At 39.8% G+C, this 27,072-nt stretch overlaps 1 protein-coding gene across 1 annotated transcript; it reads left to right on the forward strand.

Annotated features, from left to right (window-relative positions):
• The first annotated feature begins 1,562 nt into the window (after positions 1 to 1,562).
• On the forward strand, positions 1,563 to 26,813 carry LOC117508802 (zinc finger protein 37 homolog). The gene is made up of 5 exons (XM_034168633.1): positions 1,563 to 1,703; positions 5,267 to 5,462; positions 25,220 to 25,467; positions 25,654 to 26,242; positions 26,495 to 26,813. Exons 1-5 carry the CDS (start codon positions 1,584 to 1,586, stop codon positions 26,686 to 26,688), a joined length of 1,347 nt encoding a protein of 448 aa, XP_034024524.1. The 5' UTR covers positions 1,563 to 1,583; the 3' UTR covers positions 26,689 to 26,813.
• The last annotated feature ends 259 nt before the right edge of the window (positions 26,814 to 27,072 follow it).

Consider the following 27,072-nt stretch of genomic DNA (forward strand, 5'->3'; position numbering starts at 1 on the left):
CTGGAGCTTTACAGTGCAAGTTTTGGATTTTATATCCCCAGTTATACAGCTTCATGATGAAGTGGAGCAGAGGAGGATTTTCTTTTAAAAAGAAGACCTGAAAGTTTGCCAGAAGGTACATCTGAGATGCAAGCCTAGATTTGATGTTTTAGTGAAAGAAGACCCTCCTCTGTACCACTTCATCATGAAACTGTATAACTGGGGATACAAAACACAAAATTTGCACTATGCACAATTTCTTCAGTCACAGCCACAGAAGCCTACAACTTTTTCTGGGTTGTCTGGGTGTCTTGGTGTCTTTTCTCACTCTTCTTCTTGCACAGTCACTCAGTTTTTGAGAACTGTCTACTCCGTACAGATTTACCACAGAGTGCCATACTGTTTGTATTTCTTCATAACTGCTGTAAATGAAGTCCAAGACATATTCAGTGACTTGGAAATGTTCATGTATCCATCTCCTGACTTGTCTGAAGAAAACTGGCAATTAAACTGATTATTTACAGGTATTACACCAAAGGGGCTGATTACTTATGCAACCCATCATCTTGGCTTTTATATTTTTAATTAATTTATATCAAGTTGTAGAGATTTGTTTTCAGTTTGAGTCTAAGGAAGATAATTTTAGAAATTTTTATATTGAGAAGCCTGATTTATTTTTTGTATTTGAAACGCCATAAAACAAATTAAAATGCATGAAATACCAAGGGGCTGAATACTTTTGCAAGCCACTGTATATACCTTTATTGAGTTGTACTTTAACATAACAAAATTGTTATTCATACTGTAATCACACACAGATCTTGAGTCCCAAAATTTGATATTGACAAGCAAAAGTGGTCCAGGCTAGGTATTTATAAAATAAAAAGGAATGTGAATTTAAGTCTCACTTATTAGCTAAATTATCTTATCATCCAAAGAATTAGTTTGATTTGATTATGGCTGTAAAAGGAAAATACATATGATATCGAGACTTGAGATCTGGATACCGGGGAAGTCAGTTGGTGGCCTGACTGGCCTCTTGATTGGCTTGTTCTACTTCCACATAGTGATGGCACCAGAAATCAACCATGGTCCTTTCAGACCAAAGACCACTTTAACAATAAAAAAACAACAGAAAACTTTATGGTCCACCTAAGTTCCAAAATGTCCAAACACAATACTATACATAATATACATAAGATGTGCGTTAATAATGAAAACAGTACATACATGTCACTATTTATTAGACTTTGGAGTTGTTTTTAAAGACTTTGAAAAACACTTTATATTTAGAATATAATTTGAAATGTGACATTTTACCAAGATACTCAAAGACCACTAGGAGTTGTTGACAGTGGCTCTTTGCAGTAGCTCTTTGACAAAGGCTGTTATAGACTGAACATCATATGTCAGAAATTAAAGTCAGCCACCAATGTTTTAGGAAAGTGTGATAAATGCAACGTCAGCACATGCTGACAGACCTGAGTTGAATTCCTCAATACAGTAACATGCTGTAGTCTCGCACACAAACACCACTCCACTGCTTTATCTTTTACAAGGAATGTTTTTCTTAATTTTAACCCTTTAAATTCTTCCTTGCAGACATGCAGCTGTTGCTAGTGAGTAAAGAACACATTGTACCTGAGCAGCAGGAATGGAATCAGACTCTGGACCAAAATGACTCAGAGCCTTCAAACATTAAAGAAGAGCAGGAGGAACTCTGGGTAAGTCAGGAGGGAAAACAGCCTCATGGGCTCTACTCTACTCGGGGAGGCTGATATAACTAACTTGATGTTTCTGGAGTAACTGAACGTGTCAATATTTGGTCAACGCTGTTTGTTTGATTTTTACCCCGATGACAACATCTCATAAAACGTCACTGTACAGATTTAAAATAATCATGGACAGCATCACTGTTCAGTGAACATTCCATCATACCATATAAAATGTCATCTTTTACAGTTAGCTTGGCTGTGTTGTGGCTGTAAACTCATACACTGACCATGTAGGTGGACTGAATACAGGGACAGCAGTTCACAGTGTTAATTGGTACACTTAGTTTCATATCATATTTGTTATTATATATCGTACACCTGGTCATTACTGTGAGTTTCTCTGTGAATTTTCAGACCATTTGTCTGACTTAGTGCTTACCTCAGATAAGATAATTATAGTGGGTGATTTTAACATCCACATAGATGCTGAGAATGACAGCCTCAACACTGCATTTAATCTATTATTAGACTCAGTTGGCTTCGATCAAAATGTAAATGAGCCCACCCACCATTTTAACCGCACTTTAGATCTTGTTCTGACATACGGCATAGAAATTGAACACTTAACAGTATTCCTTGAAAACCCCTTGTTGTCTGATCATTTCTTAATAACATTTACATTTACTTTAATGGACTACCCAGCAGTGGGGAATAAGTTTCATTACAGTAGAAGTCTTTCTGAAAGCGCTGTAACTAGGTTTAAGGATATGATTCCTTCTTTATGTTCTTCAATGCCATATACCAACACAGTGCAGAGTAGCTACCTAAACTCTGTGAGTGAGATAGATTATCTCGTCAATAGCTTTACATCCTCATTGAACACAACTTTGGATGCTGTAGCTTCTCTGAAAAAGAGAGCCTTAAATCAGAAATGCTTGACTCCGTGGTATAACCCACAAACTCGCAGCTTAAAGCAGATAACCCTTAAGCTGGAGAGGAAATGGCGTCTCACTAATTTAGAAGATCTTCATTTAGCCTGGAAAAAGTCTGTTGCTCTATAAAAAAAAGCCCTCCATAAAGCTAGGACATCTTACTATTCATCACTAATTGAAGAAAATAAGAACAACCCCAGGTTTCTTTTCAGCACTGTAGCCAGGCTGACAAAGAGTCAGAGCTCTATTGAGCCGAGTATTCCTTTAACTTTAACTAGTAATGACTTCATGACTTTCTTTGCTAATAAAATTTTAACTATTAGAGAAAAAATTATTCATAACCATCCCAAAGACATATCTTTATGTTCGGCTGCCTTCAGTAATGCTGGTATTTGGCGAGACTCTTTCTCTCCGATTGTTCTGTCTGAGTCATTTTCATTAGTTACTTCCTCCAAACCATCAACATGTCTATTAGACCCCATTCCTACCAGGCTGCTCAAGGAAGCCCTACCATTAGTTAATGCTTCGATCTTAAATATGATCAATCTATCTTTATTAGTTGGCTATGTACCACAGGCTTTTAAGGTGGCAGTAGTTAAACCATTACTTAAAAAGCCATCACTTGACCCAGCTATCTTAGCTAATTATAGGCCAATCTCCAACCTTCCTTTTCTCTCAGAAATTCTTGAAAGGGTAGTTGTAAAACAGCTAACTGATCATCTGCAGAGGAATGGTCTATTTGAAGAGTTTCAGTCAGGTTTCAGAATTCATCATAGTACAGAAACAGCATTAGTGAAGGTTACAAATGATCTTCTTATGGCCTCAGACAGTGGACTCATCTCTGTGCTTGTCCTGTTATACCTCAGTGCAGCTTTTGGTACTGTTGACCATAAAGTTTTATTACAGAGATTAGAGCATGCCATAGGTATTAAAGGCACTGAGCTGCAGTGGTTTGAATCATATTTATCTAATAGATTACAGTTTGTTCATGTAAATGGGGAATCTTCTTCACAGACTAAGGTTAATTATGGAGTTCCACAAGGTTCTGTGCTAGGACCAATTTTATTCACTTTATACATGCTTCCCTTAGGCAGTGTCATTAGAAAGCATTGCTTAAATTTTCATTTTTATGCAGATGATACCCAGCTTTATCTGTCCATGAAGCCAGAGGACACACACCAATTAGTTAAACTGCAGGAATGTCTTTCAGACATAGACATGGATGACCTCTAATTTCCTGCTTTTAAATTCAGATAAAACTGAAGTTATTGTACTTGGCCCCACAAATCTTAGAAACATGGTGTCTAACCAGATCCTTACTCTGGATGGCATTACCCTGACCTTCTGTAATACTGTGAGAAATCTTGGAGTCATTTTTGATCAGGATATGTCCTTCAATGCGCATATTAAGCAAATATGTAGGACGGCTTTTTTGCATTTGCGCAATATCTCTAAAATTAAAAAGATCTTGTCTCAGAGTGATGCTGAAAAGCTAATTCATGTATTTATTTCTTCTAGGCTGGACTACTGTAATTCATTATTATCAGGTTGTCCTAAAAGTTCCCTGAAAAGCCTTCAGTTAATTCAAAATGCTGCAGCTAGAGTACTGGCAGGGACTAGAAGGAGAGAGCATATTTCACCCATATTGGCCTCTCTTCATTGGCTCCCTGTTAATTCCAGAATAGAATTTAAAATTCTTTTCTTACTTATAAGGTTTTGAATAATCAGGTCCCATCTTATCTTAGGGACCTCATAGTACCATATCACCCCAATAGAGCGCTTCGCTCTCACACTGCAGGCTTACTTGTAGTTCCTATGTTTTTTAAGAGTAGAATGGGAGGCAGAGCCTTCAGCTTTCAGGCTCCTCTCCTGTGGAACCAGCTCCCAGTTCGGATTAGGGAGACAGACACCCTCTCTACTTTTAAGATTAAGCTTAAAACGTTCCTTTTTGCTAAAGCTTATAGTTAGGGCTGGATCAGGTGTCCTTGAACCATCCCTTAGTTATACTGCTATAGACTTAGACTGCTGGGGGGTTTCCCATGATGCACCCAGTGTTTCTTTTTATTCACCTCTTTTTGCTCTGTATGCACCACTCTGCTTTTAATCATTGGTGATTGATGTCTGCTGTCTTCCACAGCATGTCTTTTTCCTGATTCTCTCCCCTCAGCCCCAACCAGTCCCAGCAGAAGACTGCCCCTCCCTGAGCCTGGTTCTGCTTGAGGTTTCTTCCTGTTAAAAGGGAGTTTTTCCTTCCCACTGTCGCCAAGTGCTTGCTCATAGGGGGTCGTTTTGACCGTTGGGGTTTTTCTGTAATTATTGTATGGCTTTTGCCTTACAATATAAAGCGCCTTGGGGCAACTGTTTGTTGTGATTTGGCACTATATAAATAAAATTGATTTGATTTGATATCTTGGAAGAAAAAGGATGCAGCCACTACTTTCAAAGTAGTGACTTCAGCTGTATCAGAGACAAAGTCATTTTGTCTTATTGGCAAATTGGCTTTCAATAACCGATAAGACAACCATTAAAAATGTTGAATATCAGTACAGTATACATTGACCCCTAGTTTTATGATGACTGGGCCTTTGGTCCATTGGAACATTCCTGACCCAGTTCCCTTTCACTGTTGTCTCTGTGAAGAGTGAAGATGAAGGAAAAATACAGTCATCGCAGCTTCATCAAAGCCAAAGACATGAGAGCACAGAAGTGGAGCTTCTTGCCAGCAACTCAACTCAACACAGCATACTGAAAATGAAAGTTACTGGAGAGAACTGTGGAGGATCACAACCAGCCAAGAATTTGGGTCCATGCAGTCATTTACAACCACCGACTGATGGTAAGATTGAAATTTGGAACTGACATGTAATTTACATTATCCATGTTTAAATAACATTTGTTTTCCATCAGTGACTGTGTACATATGGTAAAATGATAAATTTAGGGTTGAATTTAAGTGAGTTGTGTTTTTTTATTATTATTATTTGTTTTATTTTTTTTTTAGGTATTCCTTGCAGGGCATGGAATACCTTTTTGTAATCACATGCAAATCACATGCATGCCCATTGAATAAACTTGTTATTAGAAAAAAGAAAAAAAAACTTGTGTAGTTCATGCAGTTTCTCTTTACAAATACATTTGCTGAAGATCTAAGGGTTTAATCCTCTAGGGCTGATGCCGACGTATATGACAGCTGAGACCAAGCTTTACTAAATTATAAATAACTTTTTAATGATATGAGATAGAAACGTTTTTTTTTTTTTTTGCTGAAAAGTTAATGCCGCGGACTTTCAAGCCACCGTCCACCATCTTTGTACTCCTCATAGAAGCTGCGTGATGACGTGAGCAATGTGAGTGTCCAATCGGAATTGGTTCACCATCACATGATTTTCCAAAATCCAATCGTAGGGCAGATTCACCTCACGTGACACACCAAAGATTGTTTTTAAGAGTGATGTGTTACTAGTTGGCCTGTTTGAATAGCCCCCTGGCTGCTCCAATGCGCCCTGCGCCATTACGCACAGCGAAAGTGAAAGTGAGCAGACGGAGAGCCTCTCATACAATCTCAAGTGCTCAAACAGTGTGTGAGTATCAGGATTGCTTGACTAGTTTTCCTGTGAATGTTGCTGGATAAGCCTGTGCCAAGATCTCTTGCTCTGGCATAAAGCACTGTTTACCATATCAGTGGAGCGAGGGGGGAGAGGCCGCTTGTCAAACTGAATGAGCCTCGAAGTGTGAATGTTGCTTTCAGAGCAGGAGAGAACACATACACAGTCAACTTCATAGTAGAAGTTTGTGATGTGACCTTTGTGTAAAAGCAGACAGAAAATGCTTTGAGATGAAGACAAACAAAACGCATAGACCATTTAGTATATATTGTTCAAAATGTGCATTTGTGTTTGTTTGAACCTTTTTGTTGTACAGCCTTTCACACAAGAGCCCAAATTACCTTTATAAAGTGTCAAAACAGTTGTTTATTATAGTTTGCTGTGTGTTTTGAATAAATGTGTGGAAAATAATTTCCGCTTTACTTTTTATTTTAAAAGTACAGGTTGTCCTGAAAAAAAGAGATATAAAACGTGATTGTGGGATGCAGGGAGAGCTGTTAACAGCAATAATAATACATTTATGCCAGGCGAGTGAACTGGCCAAAAAATGCCCTTGGACCCCAAAGGGTTAACCACTGAATCGGAAACATGATGGTAGATGCATGAAACGACGTGGAATAAGTCTCTTTGCCAAAGGGTATTCCATGTGACGTCAGTGACCCTATGGCCTTGGCAGAGGTTTGCGCTCTCCGAGTGCTTCTAGTTCAATTTATTTTCATTTATATAGCGCCAAATCACAACAGAGTTGCCTCAAGGCACTTCACACAAGTAAGGTCTAACCTTACTAACCCCCAGAGCAACTAATAGATACAAGTGAGGAGCAGTGAACCATGCTATTATGAGCCATTTTGGCCTGTTTTAACATCCAAAGTGACTACACCATGTCATGAAGAGTCCATGAGTCATTAGTCAATTTTGACCTAATCAGTGTCACTTAAGGGGATTAAGTGACACTTACAATCCAGCCTGAGTGTACCATGGCCTACAGCTATAGCCAGGTAGGGATCAATGAAGAATTGCACAGAGGTCAAAATTTAAAAATGCTCCAATCATATTGAAAGTGTACCACATTATTGGTCTCATCACAAAGATTCCAAAAACAGTGATGAAAGTTTTCCGGAAAGTCCCAGTCTGAGTTTAATGTGGTGAATGACACACTGTCGATTGCTGCCGCAATGCATTATGGGAGTTTGGGGTTTGGGTTTTCTTTTTAAAATTATTGTTATTGTAGTAAATGTTGGTTTTGCAGTGTTGTTTGTGTTATAGATTTATTGTGTTTTTGCAGTTCAAGTAATGTAGTTAGTTCGGTGAAAAGTGCCATGCATTTGATGTCTTCTGCCTCCATCTGTGTTGTGTGTGAAAAGTAAATGACACTTCTTTGCAGCAGCCAGTAGGGTGCATAAAGGCAAGAGCTCTGGCTTGTTGTTTGTTTTGGGTTTGTGACCACCTTTGAATTTACTCAGAAGCCTCTGCGGTGCTTAAACTCGAAACTGCTGACAGTGTACTGAGTCAATACGAAAGCCCCGTCACACATAGCAAGAATGTGCACGAACCAGCCCGACATGGCAAATATTGCCTTAATCTGATGCAGTCGGGAGGGAAAGAGGTGTGGTCAGCAGTGTCAGAATGCATCCAGACTGCCTCGTCCACACTTGCACGATGGGAACCAAAGTGTATGTAGACAACAGGTTGATGACACAGACTGCTGTCAACCGGCTATAAAAGGCACTGAAGACTGCCCAACGTCCAAACATCTGGATGGCAAACATGGGACCAGAATGGGAGGTAGCACCTGCTGGTACATCACAGTACAACCAACGTATAAACCAGACTCACACCATATGTGTCAAAGCTGGCATGGTGAGGTCATGCAATCACATCTGCTCTCATCCTCCACTTTCCAGTGCTACTGAGCTCGTGTGTGTGTGTGCATAGAGCGGAGGTGCTGGACTGATGACAAGGTTGCTGTGTGTGTGTGTATATGTATACAACTGCTGACTGAGCAGCTAGTGTTCAGAGTAATAGTAGTGCTATGTGACTAAAAAGGTTAATCCAGGTTTTGAGTAAATTTTTTATTGTTACATGGGAAACAAGGTACCAGTAGATTCAGTAGATTCTCACAAATCCAACAAGACCAAGCATTCATGATATGCACACTCTTAAGGCTATGAAATTGGGCTATTAGTAAAAAAAAAAGAAAAGGGGTGTTCACAATAATAGTAGTGCTGCATTCAGTCAGTGAGTTCGTCAGTTTTGTGGAACAAAAAGGTGTGAATCAGGTGTCCCCTATTTAAGGATAAAGCCAGCACCTGTTGAACATGCTTTTCTCTTTGAAAGCCTGAGGAAAATGGGACGTTCAAGACATTGTTTAGAAGAACAGCGTAGTTTGATTAAAAAGTTGATTGGAGATGGGAAAACTTATACACAGGTGCAAAAAATTATAGGCTGTTCATCGACAATGATCTCCAATGCTTTAAAATGGACAAAAAAAACAGAGATGCATGGAAGACAACGGAAAACAACCATCAAAATGAATAGAAGAATAACCAGAATGGCAAAGGCTCACCCATTGATCAGCTCCAGGATGATCAAAGACAGTCTGGAGTTACCTGTAAGTGCTGTGACAGTTAGAAGACGCCTGTGTGAAGCTAATTTATTTGCAAGAATCCCCGCAAAGTCCCTCTGTTAAATAAAAGACATGTTCAGAAGAGGTTACAATTTGCCAAAGAACACATCAACTGGCCTAAAGGGAGATGGAGGAATATTTTGTGTTCTGATGAGAGTAAAATTGTTCTTTTTGACCCCCAAACTCTGAATTCAAGTCACAGTGAAGACAGTGAAGCATGGTGGTGCAAGCATCATGATATGGGCATGTTTCTCCTACTATGGTGTTGGGCCTATATATCGCATACCAGGTATCATGGATCAGTCTGGATATGTCAAAATACTTGAAGAGGTCATGTTGCCTTATGCTGAAGAGCACATGCCCTTGAAATGGGTGTTTCAACAAGACAATGACCCCAAGCACACTAGTACTTGTAAATGAGCAAAATCTTGGTTCCAAACCAACAAAATTAATGCCTCGCAGATGTGAAGAAATCATGAAAAACTGTGGTTATACAACTAAATACTACGACCCCTGGCAAAAACGCTACAAACTCAAAACTATTATGTTCAAACTGCTTTTTTAGCAATCCTGTGAATCACTAAACTACAACCCCTGGCAAAAATTATGGAATCACCGGCCTCGGAGGATGTTCATTCAGTTGTTTAATTTTGTAGAAAAAAAGCAGATCACAGACATGACACAAAACTAAAGTAATTTCAAATGGCAACTTTCTGGCTTTAAGAAACACTATAAGAAATCAGGAAAAAAAAATTGTGGCAGTCAGTAACGGTCTTGATGCTTTGATGTCTTCCTTGGTCTACCAGTATGTTTGCCTTTAACAACCTTCCCATGTTGTTTGTATTTGGTCCAGAGTTTAGACACAGCTGACTGTGAACAACCAACATCTTTTGCAATATTGCGTGATGATTTACCCTCTTTTAAGAGTTTGATAATCCTCTCCTTTGTTTCAATTGACATCTCTCATGTTGGAGCCATGATTCATGTCACTCCACTTGGTGTAACAGCTCTCCAAGGTGTGATCACTCCTTTTTAGATGCAGACTAATGAGCAGATCTGATTTGATGCAGGTGTTAGTTTTGGGGATGAAAATTTACAGGGTGATTCCATAATTTATTCCTCAGAATTGAGTGAGTCCATATTTTTTTCCCTCTGCTTGGTCTAAAAAAGTAACCGTTACTGACTGCCACAATTTTTTTTCCTGATTTCTTATAGTGTTTCTTAAAGCAGTAATGGTACTTGTAATAAGTGTAGCTTATTCGTAGCTTTGGAGGCCAGGCTGGGCGAATTGGAGACTCGGCTCCGCACCGTGGAAAATTCTACAGCTAGCCAGGCCCCTGTAGTCGGTGCGGACCAAGGTAGCTTAGCCGCCGTTAGTTTCCCTCTGGCAGATCCCGAGTAGCCGGGAAAGCAGGCTGACTGGGTGACTGTGAGGAGGAAGCATAGCCCTAAACAGAAACCTCGTGTACACCGCCAACCCGTTCACATTTCTAACCGTTTTTCCCCACTCGGCGACACACCCGCTGAGGATCAAACTCTGGTTATTGGCGACTCTGTTTTGAGAAATGTGAAGTTAGCGACACCAGCAACCATAGTCGTCTTCCGGGGGCCAGAGCAGGCGACATTGAAGGAAATTTGAAACTGCTGGCTAAGGCTAAGCGGAAATTTGGTAAGATTGTAATTCACGTCGGCAGTAATGACACCCGGTTACGCCAATCGGAGGTCACTAAAATTAACATTGAATCGGTGTGTAACTTTGCAAAAACAATGTCGGACTCTGTAGTTTTCTCTGGGCCCCTCCCCAATTGGACCGGGAGTGACATGTTTAGCCGCATGTTCAGGAAGCAGAGTTGTAGTCTTACACACCTCTCTGCAGCTTCTCTCCCCCTGCCATCCCCTCATTACCCCATCCCCGTAGAGACGGTGCCTGCTCCCAGACCACCAATAACCAGCAAAAATCTATTTAAGCATAAAAATTCAAAAAGAAAAAATAATATAGCACCTTCAACTGCACCGCAGACTAAAACAGTTAAATGTGGTCTATTAAACATTAGGTCTCTCTCTTCTAAGTCCCTGTTAGTAAATGATATAATAATTGATCAACATATTGATTTATTCTGCCTTACAGAAACCTGGTTACAGCAGGATGAATATGTTAGTTTAAATGAGTCAACACCCCCGAGTCACACTAACTGTCAGAATGCTCGTAGCACGGGCCGGGGCGGAGGATTAGCAGCAATCTTCCATTCCAGCTTATTAATTAATCAAAAACCCAGACAGAGCTTTAATTCATTTGAAAGCTTGACTCTTAGTCTTGTCCATCCAAATTGGAAGTCCCAAAAACCAGTTTTATTTGTTATTATCTTTCGTCCACCTGGTCGTTACTGTGAGTTTCTCTGTGAATTTTCAGACCTTTTGTCTGACTTAGTGCTTAGCTCAGATAAGATAATTATAGTGGGCGATTTTAACATCCACACAGATGCTGAGAATGACAGCCTCAACACTGCATTTAATCTATTATTAGACTCAATTGGCTTTGCTCAAAAAGTAAATGAGTCCACCCACCACTTTAATCATATCTTAGATCTTGTTCTGACTTATGGTATGGAAATAGAAGACTTAACAGTATTCCCTGAAAACTCCCTTCTGTCTGATCATTTTTTAATAACATTTACATTTACCCTGATGGACTACCCTGCGGTGGGGAATAAGTTTCATTACACTAGAAGTCTTTCAGAAAGCGCTGTAACTAGGTTTAAGGATATGATTCCTTCTTTATGTTCTCTAATGTCATATACCAACACAGAGCAGAGTAGCTACCTAAACTCTGTAAGGGAGTTAGTGTGTCGTCAATAGTTTTACATCCTCTTTGAAGACAACTTTGGATGCTGTAGCTCCTCTGAAAAAGAGAGCTTTAAATCAGAAGTGTCTGACTCTGTGGTATAACTCACAAACTCGTAGCTTAAAGCAGATAACCCGTAAGTTGGAGAGGAAATGGTGTCTCACTAATTTAGAAGATCTTCACTTAGCCTGGAAAAAGAGTTTGTTGCTCTATAAAAAAGCCCTCCGTAAAGCTAGGACATCTTTCTACTCATCACTAATTGAAGAAAATAAGAATAACCTCAGGTTTCTTTTCAGCACTGTAGCCAGGCTGACAAAGAGTCAGAGCTCTATTGAGCTGAGTATTCCATTAACTTTAACTAGTAATGACTTCATGACTTTCTTTGCTAACAAAATTTTGACTATTAGAGAAAAAATTACTCATAACCATCCCAAAGATGTATCGTTATCTTTGGCTGCTTTCAGTGATGCCGATTGTTCTGTCTGAGTTATTTTCATTAGTTACTTCATCCAAACCATCAACATGTTTATTAGACCCCATTCCTGCCAGGCTGCTCAAGGAAGTCCTACCATTATTTAATGCTTCAATCTTAAATATGATCAATCTATCTTTGTTAGTTGGTTATGTACCACAGGCCTTTAAGGTGGCAGTAATTAAACCATTACTTAAAAAGCCATCACTTGACCCAGCTATCTTAGCTAATTATAGGCCAATCTCCAACCTTCCTTTTCTCTCAAAGATTCTTGAGAGGGTAGTTGTAAAACAGCTAACTGATCACCTGCAGAGGATTGGTCTATTTGAAGAGTTTCAGTCAGGTTTTAGAATTCATCATAGTACAGAAACAGCATTAGTGAAGGTTACAAATGATCTTCTTATGGCTTCGGACAGTGGACTTATCTCTGTGCTTGTTCTGTTGGACCTCAGTGCTGCTTTTGATACTGTTGACCATAAAATTTTATTACAGAGATTAGAGCATGTCATAGGTATTAAAGGCACTGCGCTGCGGTGGTTTGAATCATATTTGTCTAATAGATTACAGTTTGTTCATGTAAATGGGGAATCTTCTTCACAGACTAAAGTTAATTATGGAGTTCCACAAGGTTCTGTGCTAGGACCAATTTTATTCACTTTATACATGCTTCCCTTAGGCAGTATTATTAGACGGTATTGCTTAAATTTTCATTGTTACGCAGATGATACCCAGCTTTATCTATCCATGAAGCCAGAGGATACACACCAATTAGCTAAACTGCAGGATTGTCTTACAGACATAAAGACATGGATGACCTCTAATTTCCTGCTTTTAAACTCAGATAAAACTGAAGTTATTGTACTTGGCCCCACAAATCTTAGAAGCATGGTGTCTAACCAGATCGTTACTCTGGATGGCATTTCCCTGATCTCTAGTAATACTGTGAGAAATCTTGGAGTCATTTTTGATCAGGATATGTCATTCAAAGCGCATATTAAACAAATATGTAGGACTGCCTTTTTGCATTTACGCAATATCTCTAAAATCAGAAAGGTCTTGTCTCAGAGTGATGCTGAAAAACTAATTCATGCATTTATTTCCTCTAGGCTGGACTATTGTAATTCATTATTATCAGGTTGTCCTAAAAGTTCCCTAAAAAGCCTTCAGTTGGTTCAGAATGCTGCAGCTAGAGTACTGACGGGGACTAGCAGGAGAGAGCATATCTCACCCGTGTTGGCCTCTCTTCATTGGCTTCCTGTTAATTCTAGAATAGAATTTAAAATTCTTCTTCTTACTTATAAGGTTTTGAATAATCAGGTCCCATCTTATCTTAGGGACCTCGTAGTACCATATTACCCCATTAGAGCGCTTCGCTCTCAGACTGCGGGCTTACTTGTAGTTCCTAGGGTTTGTAAGAGTAGAATGGGAGGCAGAGCCTTCAGCTTTCAGGCTCCTCTCCTGTGGAACCAGCTCCCAATTCAGATCAGGGAGACAGATACCCTCTCTACTTTTAAGATTAGGCTTAAAACTTTCCTTTTCGCTAAGGCTTATAGTTAGGGCTGGATCGGGTGACCCTGGACCATCCCTTGGTTATGCTGCTTTAGACGTAGATTGTGGGGGGGTTCCCATGATGCACTGTTTCTTTCTCTTTTTGCTCCGTATGCATCACTCTGCATTTAATCATTGTGATCGATCTCTGCCCCCCTTCACGGCATGTCTTTTTCCTGTTTTTTTCCCTCAGCCCCAACCAGTCTCAGCAGAAGACTGCCCCTCCCTGAGCCTGGTTCTGCTGGAGGTTTCTTCCTGTTAAGAGGGAGTTTTTCCTTCCCACTGTGGCCAAGTGCTTGCTCATAGGGGGTCGTTTTGACCGTTGGGGTTTTTCATAATTATTGTATGGCCTTGCCTTGCAATGTGGAGCGCCTTGGGGCAACTGTTTGTTGTGATTTGGCGCTATATAAGAAAAAAGTTGATTGATTGATTGAGGCCGGTGATTCCATTATTTTTGCCAGGGGTTGTAGTTTAATGATTCACAGGATTGCTAAAAAGCAGTTTGAACATAATAGTTTTGAGTTTGTAGCGTCAACAGCAGATGCTACTATTATTGTGAACACCCCCTTTTCTACTTTTACTAATAGCCCAATTTCATAGCCTTAAGAGTGTGCATATCATGAATGCTTGGTCTTGTTGGATTTGTGACAATGTACTGAATCTACTGGTACCTTGTTTCCCATGTAACAATAAGAAATATACTCAAAACCTGGATTAATCTTTTTAGTCACATAGCACTACTATTATTCTGAACACTACTGTATGTGTGCACGCATGTGCGCGGGGGAGGCGCACGTGGCCGCTGTTGCCAGCTACTGGACACTGCTGGCAGTGAGCCATGCTGTCCCATGCATCAGATGCAGTCTTTCCAGGGAAGTTTAATTTCTTTATTGTGTTTTGGCTCACTTCAGCAGCACAACCAACTTTGTTCAAAGCGATGGTTGAATTATCACATGGGATTTATTTTTTCGTGGTTGATTACAGCACACAACAGGCGGATGAGAGGATTTTAACCACAGGCTGTGGTCCCAGCTCCATGTCCACCCTGCACTGTGAAACACTCCTGGGCTGTTGTTGGAGGTGAGATTCGTGTTTATTAATGTTATTAATGTTGTCACGGCCTGGCACAACAGTTCCATGTCATATCTCCTACAGAGTTAGAAGGTGATCATATATTCAGGGCTGTGAAAACTCCGCGGATCCGCGGGATTCTGCGGATTTCATCATGGGAAGGGGTGTGGGGGTGTTAGTGTTGTACTCTTTAGTTGTGATTGTTACTGAGTTTTTAAAATGCTTATCGCAAAGCGTTCTTTTTTTACGACATCATGCAAGTTTTATAAGTCTGCGGACACTGATCTGTGTGTTGCAGATACAAATCAGTTTCCTCGGATCCGTGCAGTTTCGAGGAGAATAAAAGCCCCTCAAAGCCTGGCTGTTACGACAGTTGTCGTAAAGCTGTTGGTTGCAGCGGTGACACTGTGTGTGACACACTTAGCTAAAGGTAGCAAACTTTTAGAACTTTCAAGTTTTTAAAAGAAGAACTTGGCAGCATGTCTGTGTCACGGAGCGACATCAGACAGAGCGAAGATGGCGAGAAAGACTGTTTGAAAAAGTCTGAAGAATCCGTGGAATTGTTGCTGGCTTCATCAACACGCCTGAAAGATAAACGGGAAAAGCGAACTGGTAAGAATTTTTTCTCTCTCTGGAAAATAAACATTGTGCTGTTCAAACAGTATTTCAGAAAAGATTATGTGCATTAATCTAGACTTTCTTTCATTGAAAAAAAAACACATTGTGGCTTTGAATGAATTTAGGCTACATGAATTTACACAACAATGTAAATTAGTTTTTATTAATGTAGACTTTTTTCATGGGAAAAAAACACTGTGGCTTTGAGTGGATTTACAGGAATTTACACAAGAATGTGTGACTTTTTATTATAAGGTATTTTATTGATATTTTACCCTGATTTTTAAAATATTCTACAAGCTTTAGCTGTGGTTTTTGAAATACTTTAACAGTCTTTTCAGTCTTCATGAAATTCATGTACTTTAATTGTTCTGAGTTAATGCATAATTTGGTTTACAATTAAAAGGAAAATCATACCAGGTCCACTTCCATGTCATATTCTGTTATTTCAACATGATCATTGACGGTTCAAATGAAAGGTTGAATCTAGGATAATTTAAATATGCACAATTTTTTTTTTTTTTTTTTTTTTGAGATTTGTTTTTCCAGGATATGTATCAGTAGATGAAAATTTAATTTGGTTTCTGGGGCCCCACAAAGCCCTAGACCCCTACTCCTCAGGGCGTGCACCCCCAGACCCCCTGCAAATTTTCCTCGGATTTCACAGTTTTCATTTCACAGCCCTGTATAATACAGCGATGAAATCCTTTCAGCTTCAAGCCTGACAGATGCAGTGACACGTTACTGCGCATGAGACCACGTAGAGGCGCAGCTGCCCGTGTTACAAACAGATATGATGGAGACAATAGTTCACATTATTTACATTGCTCATGGGAAGGAATGAACAAATATCTATACTGTAAGGTCTATTGTGTATATAACAGCCTGTTCAGATGTGCAGCGGCTCACATTCACTGTACATGATGAAAGGTGCCACATACATATCAACAGTTCCTTTGCGCTCCGGGGAGTGGGCATTATTATACGTGGCACGTGCAGGTCATACTGGCAGGCTTTGCCGTGCCAGATCCATCTCGAGGTTTCCCTGTACGCGCTCACATCATTTTGGATCCTGTTTTGTCGCCATCACAATATGTAAATTGCGGTCAGATGGTGCTCAGACCGCACATGGACCGCCGTCGGATAGGTGTCCCATCCCGACAGTGGCTGGAGGGTGGACTCTCGCAGATGGCTGTCAGAACGTTTTTGAACTGCAACTAGACACTTTTCGGATGTGGCCCGAAACGTCATTCTGACGCCATTTGGCCTCATTCTGGCTATGTGTGAGGGGGGGGTATAAAAGTTAGCGGTTATATGTAATTTCCACTAAATTTTTTGAGCAGTTTATCGGTTTAGTGTTATAAAAGTTAACTTTTCAGTTAGCAGATTAGCAGCTATCGAAGCTAACTTTTTGGTTAGCAGTGCCCACCACTGCAAGCTGCCAATAAGTACAAAAGAAGAAGGGTTATTTTTGTTCTGCTGCCTGCAAGATTTTTTTTTCATAGTTTATGTCTGGCATTCATGTACATTTCTCAGCCAGTCAGAACTCATTAATGCATAAAGGGGTGGCGTGTGCGTGGCTCTGTGTGCGACAAAAGACACAGGAACACTCGTTTCCATGAAGTCTGAACCACCTAACCTGTGTTCGGGTGTTTATCAAATCATATTTTTGGGGACTCCTAATGGTTTTTCTAACAGTTTCCTTTGTTGTGGACATTAAAAGGTATGAGCCGCGTATCTTTTTCAGTAATCATACATTAAGTGGAGCTAACGAGTAAAGCTACTGAAAGCTGCTAAAAGTGTTAACGCCATTGGCATGCAACATTAAATCCGATGAGAGTTTCACTCAACGTGTCTGCTGCAACAGAGGCGTCTGATCTGTTAGGACGTTTGTGCTGTACGAGCGTGGTGACAAACACCTGGAGTAATCTGTCTTGTTATGCGGTGAAACAAAGACTTCAGGATTAGTGTTATGTGCTGCCACATGTCCACTCAGCAACCAATGAGAGATGGCGTTACAGATTTTACCATGAACTGCAAGCCATGCTGAAACTACAAATCAAAATGATGAAGCAGTGTTCTGCTATGTGAAACAATTTAAAGCTCACTAGAAAATAGCGCTGGGTTGAGCAAGAGACCTAGTACGGCATTGTCTCAATGCAAAATCTAGCCTGCTAAATCTGCATTTTATGGTTCTGGACACAGGCTTTCTGAAATTTTGGGGTGAAAAAAAAAAATCAGAAACATAATGGCAGAATTCACAATTTTGACAAGGATGGATGGCCTGTCTTGTGATGATGGCGTGAAGAACAAGTTTAGATGGAAGCAGTTAGAGAATGGTGTTTTTTTTTTTTTTTTTTTTTGTCTTCCTATGTCAGGAAGACAAACCAGGGACGTAAGAATATATTTTTATTTGATTTTCACTTGCATTATGCATAAGACAACAAATGTTGGCATTAATGTACTTTTTAGAACTTTCGTTGTCAGGGTCTAGCCAGATAAGCAATGATTTTCCTAGAGCCCTCACCTCTATTTTTTACATGAAACAAAGTGAATAAATGAATTTTGTACCTTTCATTATAAGCAATATTTGTATTTTAAAAAATAAATTGTCAAAAGCCAAAGAAAAGAAAGATGAATACAGGTAGGAACTGGGATTGTCCCAGGGAAAAAAAAACTGAAAACCCAGATTCTTGCTGTCATAACTTCATAGAATTCAGTCTTAGATCGTCTAAACTGTACCTTTTTGGAGTCTTTATGATCAGACAAATAATGTGGTATAGCTTTCAATATGATTGGACCATTTTTAAATTTTGACCCCTGTGTACAACCCCTGGCAATAATTATGGAATCACCGGCCTCGGAGGATGTTCATTCAGTTGTTTAATTTTGTAGAAAAAAAGCAGATCACAGACATGACACAAAACTAAAGTCATTTCAAATGGCAACTTTCTGGCTTTAAGAAACACTATAAGAAATCAAGAAAAAAAATTGTGGCAGTCAGTAACGGCTACTTTTTTAGACCAAGCAGAGGGAAAAAAAAATATGGACTCACTCAATTCTGAGGAATAAATTATGGAATCACCCTGTAAATTTTCATCTCCAAAACTAACACCTGCATCAGATCAGATCTGCTCGTTAGTCTGCATCTAAAAAGGAGTGATCACACCTTGGAGAGCTGTTGCACCAAGTGGACTGACATGAATCATGGCTCCAACATGAGAGATGTCAATTGAAACAAAGGAGAGGATTATCAAACTCTTAAAAGAGGGTAAATCATCACACAATGTTGCAAAAGATGTTGGTTGTTCACAGTCAGCTGTGTCTAAACTCTGGACCAAATACAAACAACATGGGAAGGTTGTTAAAGGCAAACATCCTGGTAGACCAAGGAAGACATCAAAGCATCAAGACAGAAAACTTAAAGCAATGTGTCTCAGAAATCGAAAATGCACAACAAAACAAATGAGGAACGAATGGGAGGAAACTGGAGTCAACGTCTGTGACCAAACTGTAAGAAACCGCCTCACTCATTAAGTCCATGCCTCAGAGACTGCAAGCTGTTATAAAAGCCAGAGGTGGTGCAACAAAATACTAGTGATGTGTTGGAGCGTTCTTTTGTTTTTCATGATTCAATAATTTTTTCTTCAGAATTGAGTGATTCCATTTTTTTTTTTTTTCCCTCTGCTTGGTCTAAAAAAGTAACCGTTACTGACTGCCACAATTTTTTTTTTCCTGATTTCTTACAGTGTTTCTTAAAGCCAGAAAGTTGCCATTTGAAATGACTTTAGTTTTGTGTCATGTCTGTGATCTTCTTTTTTTCCCTACAAAATTAAACAACTGAATGAACATCCACCGAGGCCGGTGATTCCATAATTTTTGCCAGGGGTTGTAATTTTTCAATTGACCCATGGGTGCAAAAGCTCCGTTTGTTTATGGATTTCTGTCAAAACTTGTTTACATGTTCCACTCATATGTCTTTTAAAACTGCTAACTTAAAGTATGTGTGTGTGTGTATATATATTATGGCTTTATTTTGACACTAAATGTGCTCCTCTTAAAATGTAACCCTGTGGAATAATTCAAGTGTACCCTTCTTCTTCTGTGGTGTTTAATGGCAGCCAGCTTCCTTATAATGTGGGAGCTAGCTAAGATTTAATTCACATCTCAAGTACAAAAGGTTTGTGGTATGGAATTGTTAGGATGACGGCTGGGGACCAAAAAAAAATGCAACTATTAAGTGACGCTTTTGGGGACACCACCAGGGGGAGCTGCTGACAGACCCTTCAGAAATTGGTTTGTAACACATCTCTGAGAACATTCATCAATCCAGTTTTAAATGACTCCCTGATAGGGAAGGAACAACATGATATACTTCTTTAGCGGTCGCCATGGGGACAAGTCCATTTCTGAGTGACCCGTAGAGGGCACCCTTGCAACATTTAAATCACATCTTGAGTACATCCATAAAACCTGTTTTAAAATGTTCCTTGAGTCTAACTGCATCCATAACAATCCATCTGAGTTGACACTTTTGAGGATTAACCCATTTCTGAGGGGGTCAAATGTGATCGTGGAGCGACCACGCCCACATCTCATTTTAAAGCACACACCATGTACATCCTCAAAACGTGCTAAACTGTTCTCTGGGCTGTCCTTAACCAATATGTAGACTTCTGAGTTGTCACTTTTGGGGATAAACACATTTCTGAGGGGGTCAAATGAAACAAAGACCTGCATTGCTTAGCTATAATACATGACCTGTTGAACATAGAGGAAACACACCCTGGATTGAGAGAAATCCTTGATCAAGGAGCCTTCACAGTTTGCAGGACAGATCACTCATTCAGCAGAAATCCTGTAGATTTAACTCTTGAGCAGACGATAAATGCTGACACTGCCTCTCGACTCACAGGTATAATAGCTACAGTGCCAGACTGATGGATGGTGACCAAGTCAACACGTGCATCATTTGTGACACTTCTCGAAGAGATGGTAGGTTTGGTCAATGGTGATGATTCAACTGCAGAGCTGATGCCAAAACAAATAGCACGCGACAATAAGGACCTTGTGAAAATTACAAATCAGACTGAAGACACCCAGAACCCATTTCTCCAGTCAGAAACAGACAATACAGACCTCCTTGTCAACATCAGCACTGGAAAGGCAGTAAGTCAGCAAATCAAGGAAATCCTACTCAGTGTTCCAGAGACTGGGAAAACAAGGCACAAGGAGTTCATTGACATTTGCACAAGTGATCCAGGCAAATTTGAAAGTAGGATATCAAAGTGGAAGTTTATGGCATTCAGTGATGGAGGAGCCAAGAATCGGAAAACTCCTGATCAGAGGATAGCAAAACTGGTGTGTACACGTGATCTCATGGGTTGCCTTGTAGTTCTGGCTGTAAAGAGAGAACTTGACTTACCTTATGTCTTCCAGTACCCACTGACGCCAGCCACTCTTTCAATGGGAAATCCTGATGAAACCATGGTGAAGACAGACAAGAGCAAACTATTAAATCTGCTAGAAGAGAAATTCTCAACTGGAAAACATGAAGGGCCAGAGACTATTGATGCTCTCATCATCGATGTTCAATACATGACATTAAAGAATAACTTTCATAATCTTTTGACAACGTTTAATGCATGCGTGTCTTCACGTTGATTACACGCACAGCACAGAAAGTGTCCAACATAAAAAAACACGCTTTAAGACGTTTATGATCACACCACTGTCAAGATAATTCAATGATTTTCACTCTTTCTTCAGTTCGTTCATTCGAGATTAAACTGGAGTCAGGTCGAGACCCCGATGAGGAAGACGAGCATGCAGATGAGCTTCCCTGAGATGGTTTCTGACAGTTTGTGCAGAAATTCTTTGGTTATGCAAACCAGTTGTTTCAGCAGCTGTCTGAGTGGCTGGTCTCAGACGATCTTGGAGGTGAACATGCTGGATGTGGAGGTCCTGGGCTGGTGTGGTTACACGTGGTCTGCGGTTGTGAGGCTGGTTGGATGTACTGCCAAATTCTCTAAAACACCTTTGGAGATGGCTTATGGTAGAGAAATGAACATTCAGTACACGAGCAACAGCTCTGGTTGACATTCCTGCTGTCAGCATGCCAATTGCACGCTCCCTCAAATCTTGCGACATCTGTGGCATTGTGCTGTGTGATAAAACTGCACCTCTTAGAGTGGCCTTTTATTGTGGACAGTCTAAGGCACACCTGTGCACTAATCATGGTGTCTAATCAGCATCTTGATATGGCACACCTGTGAGGTGGGATGGATTATCTCAGCAAAGGAGAAGTGCTCACTATCACAGATTTAGACTGGTTTGTGAACAATATTTGAGGGAAATGGTGATATTGTGTATGTGGAAAAAGTTTTAGATCTTTGAGTTCATCTCATACAAAATGGGAGCAAAACCAAAAGTGTTGCGTTTATATTTTTGTTGAGTGTACTTACAGTTATCTCTACATTTTTCAGTGTTTATCAGTATAATTGACCATGTACTTTTTCACCTTTTTAGATCGTACTAGCTGAGTTACCTGTTCTACGCACGAGTAATAGAGAGGAATTTTAGCCATGTCATTGTATAATTCATGTCACTTTAGTTAAGGTATAGTTAGTTGCACTGCATTGTGTGTAGGTTGTCATCATTAATTTTCATGGAGCAGTTTGTGACATTCATGAGATTCAAGTGAATGTTGATAAAAGATGATAGCATGTCATATCACTTAAGTGCTCTGGGATGCTGTACACAGCAGGTACATTTTAATTGAAAAAAAAACACGCTCCTTAACTCCCACGCGGCACATGCTGGCCTGTTCGGATTGTAATTAAAGTGCACCTCTTTCATAAATTTCAGGCAGGTTTACTGCATTTACAACAGGGATGCATCCCATGAAGGGGTCTAGGTCACCTTCAGTGATGAGTGACCTTGACCAAATATTGAAGGTCACAGCCATAAGTGTCTGACTACACACATTCCTGTGACTGGGACGATGCTTTGCCTGTATGAGGCCCAAGTTTAATCCCTGGCATCTCCAAACAAGATTTTTCTTCTGTAACTGGCCTTGTTTTTATGTATTCATTTATTTTAAACTTTAAACCATTCATTCATTCATTTTTTAAGACTGGGTGGTTGTTTTCATAACATGTGCCTTTAGGTGTGGGCATTAAAAATGATGACACACTTAATTCCTCAGTAATCATGGGTTAACTGGCTTTAACATCATCAAGCTACTGATAATTGGTGAAGGTGCCAGTGCCGTTGGCATAAAAATTGAATTACACAAAATTAGTTTGACAGAAAGACTGGAGCACAGATGTCGTAGATGATCTTTGAGGACAGTTAACAACAAAACAAGCCATATTATTATAGATATTTGTAATAAAATGCTCAGAAAGGACAGACACAGTCAGTGGCTTCTGTGCTACCAGACCCCTGAGCTCTGCTCACAGCAGCACAGAGTAACTGTTTACTCAAAACAACCACACACCTAATTTTGCATAACGTCATGACTTAAAATGTCTTAAACAAATAAGATATCAGATTTTGTATCAACTCACCTCAAAGTGAACACGACTGATACTCATTGCATTTTGGATGGATAAGTCAAGTGGTGGGAAAAACAGAGCACAAGCTTTGCTGCCATGTGACTGAGATTTGATTTAGATCACTGCTGTCTTTCGTGGGTCTAAGAGGACCAAGATGTCACTGGCAAGAAGTTGTGTATGTCCGCAGGTGGCTAATGCATACCCAGGTGGTTCTATCGTAGTAGGGACAGCTTAGATCTGTGTGAGGTGGCACCTGGGTTGCTGCCCTGGTGAAGCTTTTTCCTTACACACCATTGTTACATCATCTGTATTTGTGTGACAGTGGAAATGTGATCACATAATCTAACTCTGTAATAATTGAGTTTGTTGGCTAAGCTTTTTCTTCTTTGTAATATCACTTTGTAAGGATTATTTGCTGCCACTGGAGTTGTATTTGTGTTATTTTAAAGATTTTGGCAATACCAGAATGAGAAGTAGAGGTTTATCAGGCCTGAGAACCATTGGTGTCGGTGGTTTATATCTGGATTCTGTACCATGAGGCTGTTGGGCAGAATATTTAATGATGCTTGTCCTCGGACCAACTCGAAGATACATACCTGATAAAACTGAAGGTCTACATGTCTCCATCTGGGGTAGACAGGCGCCATGAAATATTCTGTTCTGTGCTAATGCTGACACAAACATCCATCACAAGGTCTTGAACACATACCGTTCAAATGAGCAATGCAAACATGGCAACCGCACATAAGGTCACACTTTTTCACCCAATCACATAGCTCCACTGATCCACCCAGCAGGGGAGGCCCGCCCACTTGGAGGTTGGCCGAGTGCAGGCTTAAAATGCAGGCGAGCCCAGAGGTCGGGGCTCTTGTTAGCAGTGGTGCATGTGACGTCATCACATTAATAAGAGACTGCTGCAAGAGACCTTGAAAAGTTGCTAAACTGCTTACGAGTGCGATCAGTGTGAAAATGAGTAATGCACTCTGTTCAGAACTGAGGTTACCAGCAATGTTGAAACTATGGTTTTTGCTAATGCTCAGGCAGAAAATCCCCAACAAGGCAGATGAGAGTTTCACTACAGCTGAATGAGGTACCAGTCCGACTCAGGTTACTTCCCCAGCCAAGGCCAGTACCCACTTACAGCTGGGTAGACTGAGGAAATGCAGATGTTGTGCCTTAGAAAAATTACAAGCAACCAAGGAACTTTGCTCAGCTGTGATTGTTTCAGTTAAGTTGTACGATATTTGATTGAAATCTTCAGTCTTATCACATTTGTGCATTATTTGAGAAATGTAATTTTTTTTAATTTGAAAATTTTAAAACTTTTTAAAATAATTGTCTGGTGTATCAGGTACTGAATGGGCTCTCCCCACCACCTCTTAATGATTTTTTTTTTTTTTTTTTTAAGGAATAGTGAGACTAGTACTCGGCCCACAGTGCGGGGGGCGGGGGACTGTATGGTACAGTTCCGAAAGTCCACATTTGCACAAAATGTGCTTTCTATCAAGGGCTGTTCCAGTTGGAACGCTCTACCAATTACAGTTAGAGAAAGCAATATATATGTTTTATTTAAGAGGGGAATAAAAGAGTGGCTCCTTGGTCAGCAAAATTGTGAACATTAGTGGTGATTTTAGATGATGGTGAGGGTATAGAGGTGTGTGTAAAATGTTTTTTTTTTTTTTTTTTTGTACATGATCAGCACTTTAATAAGCATTTTATTGTTAATATTAAGTGTTGACTGTGTGTCATTTCATTTGCACTGTCATGTTAATTGGTTACTGCAGTGTTTGTCTTGTAATGTGTTATGTTGTGTTATATTGTATTCTTTTGTATTGTTCATGTACGTATGTTCTGTGTTGGTGGTATTTTTACCCCATGGCACTGCGGATAGAAATGAGCCTTGAGCTAAATCCGACATATTTACAGCACTTGTTGTCTGTTCATTAATATGCATTGTCCCATTCAAATAAATTAATAAATAAAATGAAAATAGCCAAAAAAAAAAAAAAAGGAAGAATTGCACCTGAGTGTAATTCAGTTGGTCACCAAAGTTATGAATCTGCAATGTTTTCTTGCAGTTCAAGAGTGTGTGAAATGTTAAACATGTACTGCTGATGTAGATTTCATACGATCTGTTCCATCAGTGCAATAACTTCCTGTGTTCAGGTCACACTCATAACTCTACAGCTTATTTTTAGTTTCATGAATGTTGTTCTAAATGTTATTAATTTCATTGACTTTTTTTTTTCCAGAAATGAGGCAGTTGTTGCTTATTAAAGAAGAACTTCTCCCTGAACAGCAGGAGCAGAATATGAATGTTGAGCAGGATGACATTAAAGAGAAACAAGATAAACTCTGGATCAATCAGCAGAAACAGCAGCTTCACCCGCTGGAGGAGGCTCATATCACTAATTTTCCTTATGTTACTGTCCGTGTGAAGAATGAAAATGGTGATGAAAAACCACAGTCATCACAAGGTCATCAAAGCCAAAGTGATGAGAGCAAAGAGGCTGAGCCTGTAGCCAGCAGCTCAACTGCACACAGAACACTGACAGCACCAGTCGACAGAGAGGACGATGAAGAACCACAACCAGCCAGCAACCTGGGTCCGTGTAGTTATTTACAACCAGATACAAATGGTAGGACTTCAAACCATTCTGAAACTGACACTGACAACAGTTATCATTGGAAACAGACCAGAGACTTCAGTTCAGCATTTTACTGCCTGAAAAACAGCAATGTTTCTGTTAGTTCGAGCAATTTCAACATTGCTAAGAAACAACTTAATTTCTCTGAGTGGAGAAAAGTATGCAGTCAGAAGAAATATTCAAAGCACCGCAAGGGAAGGCAAGCAAATGAAAGACCATTTGGTCGCCCTATCCTGGGTAAAAGGTGGAGACAAAAGAGCACTCTAAACAGACAAATAGGAATTTATGCAGAAGAGACACAGTTTGGCTGTCCTGAGTGTAGTAAAATATTTGGAAGGAAAGGCAGTCTGATGAAACATATGAGAATTCATACAGGAGAGAAACCATTTGGCTGTCCAGAATGTAGTAAAAGATTTGGACTAAAGGGCAATCTGATAAAACACATGAGAATTCATACAGGAGAGAAACCATTTGGTTGTCCAGAGTGCAGTAAAAGATTTGGACGAAAGGGCAATCTGACTAGACACATGATAATTCATACAGGAGAGAAAACATTTGACTGTTGCGAGTGTGGTAAAAGATTTAGGCAAAAGGGCAGCCTGACCAGACACATGAGAATTCATACAGGCGAGAAACCATTTGACTGTTCTGAGTGTGGTAAAAGATTTGGACAAAAGCCCAGTCTGACCAGACACATGAGAATTCATACAGGAGAAAAAACATTTGGCTGTTCTGAGTGTGATAAAAGATTTGGAGAAAAGGGTGATCTAAATAAACATATGAGAATTCATACAGGACAGAAACCATTTGTATGTTCTGAGTGTGGTAAGAGATTTGTAGAAATTGGCGATTTGAACAAACATGTAAGAATTCATACAGGACAAAAGCCATTTGTCTGTTCGGAGTGTGGTAAAGGATTTGGAAGAAAAGGCAGCCTGACCAAACACATGAGAATTCATACAAGACAGAAACCGTTTGACTGCGCCGAGTGTGCAGTGTTTCCTGTAGAACTTTTATTATCAGCGGGGGCGCAGCAGTCTGCACCCTTTGACCACTACATTGAAATGCTGTAAAATGACAATTCAATGCAACATAAACATGATGCCTCTTTGAAAATGGATGAAGCATACTGAGCATACAGAAAATATTCACAATGCTGCAGTTTTTCCACATTTTTTTATGTTGCAGCCTTATTCCAAAATTAATGAAATTAATTTTTTCCCTCAAAATTCTCCACACAGTACCCCATAATGATAATGTGAAAATAGGTTTGTTTGTTTGTTTTTTGTTTTTTTTTTTTGGTGATTTTTGCACATTTATTGCAAAAACTAAGAAATCACGTGTACGTAAGTATTCACAGCATTTGCCACAAAGCTCAGAATTGAGCTCAGGTGCATCCTGTTTCCACTGATCATCCTTGAGATGTTTCTACAGCTAAATTGGAGTCCAGCTGGGGC

The sequence above is a fragment of the Thalassophryne amazonica genome, chromosome 4 (genome assembly GCF_902500255.1).
Source record: "Thalassophryne amazonica chromosome 4, fThaAma1.1, whole genome shotgun sequence".
NCBI lineage: Eukaryota > Metazoa > Chordata > Actinopteri > Batrachoidiformes > Batrachoididae > Thalassophryne > Thalassophryne amazonica.

Coding starts and splice junctions, on each gene's coding strand:
- LOC117508802 (XM_034168633.1), top strand. CDS start 1,584: ATGCAGCTGTTGCTAGTGAGTAAAGAACACATTGTACCTGAGCAGCAG. Junction 1,704..5,266: donor AAGAGCAGGAGGAACTCTGG/GTAAGTCAGGAG, acceptor GTCTCTGTGAAG/AGTGAAGATGAAGGAAAAAT. Junction 26,243..26,494: donor ACACATGAGAATTCATACAG/GCGAGAAACCAT, acceptor GAATTCATACAG/GACAAAAGCCATTTGTCTGT.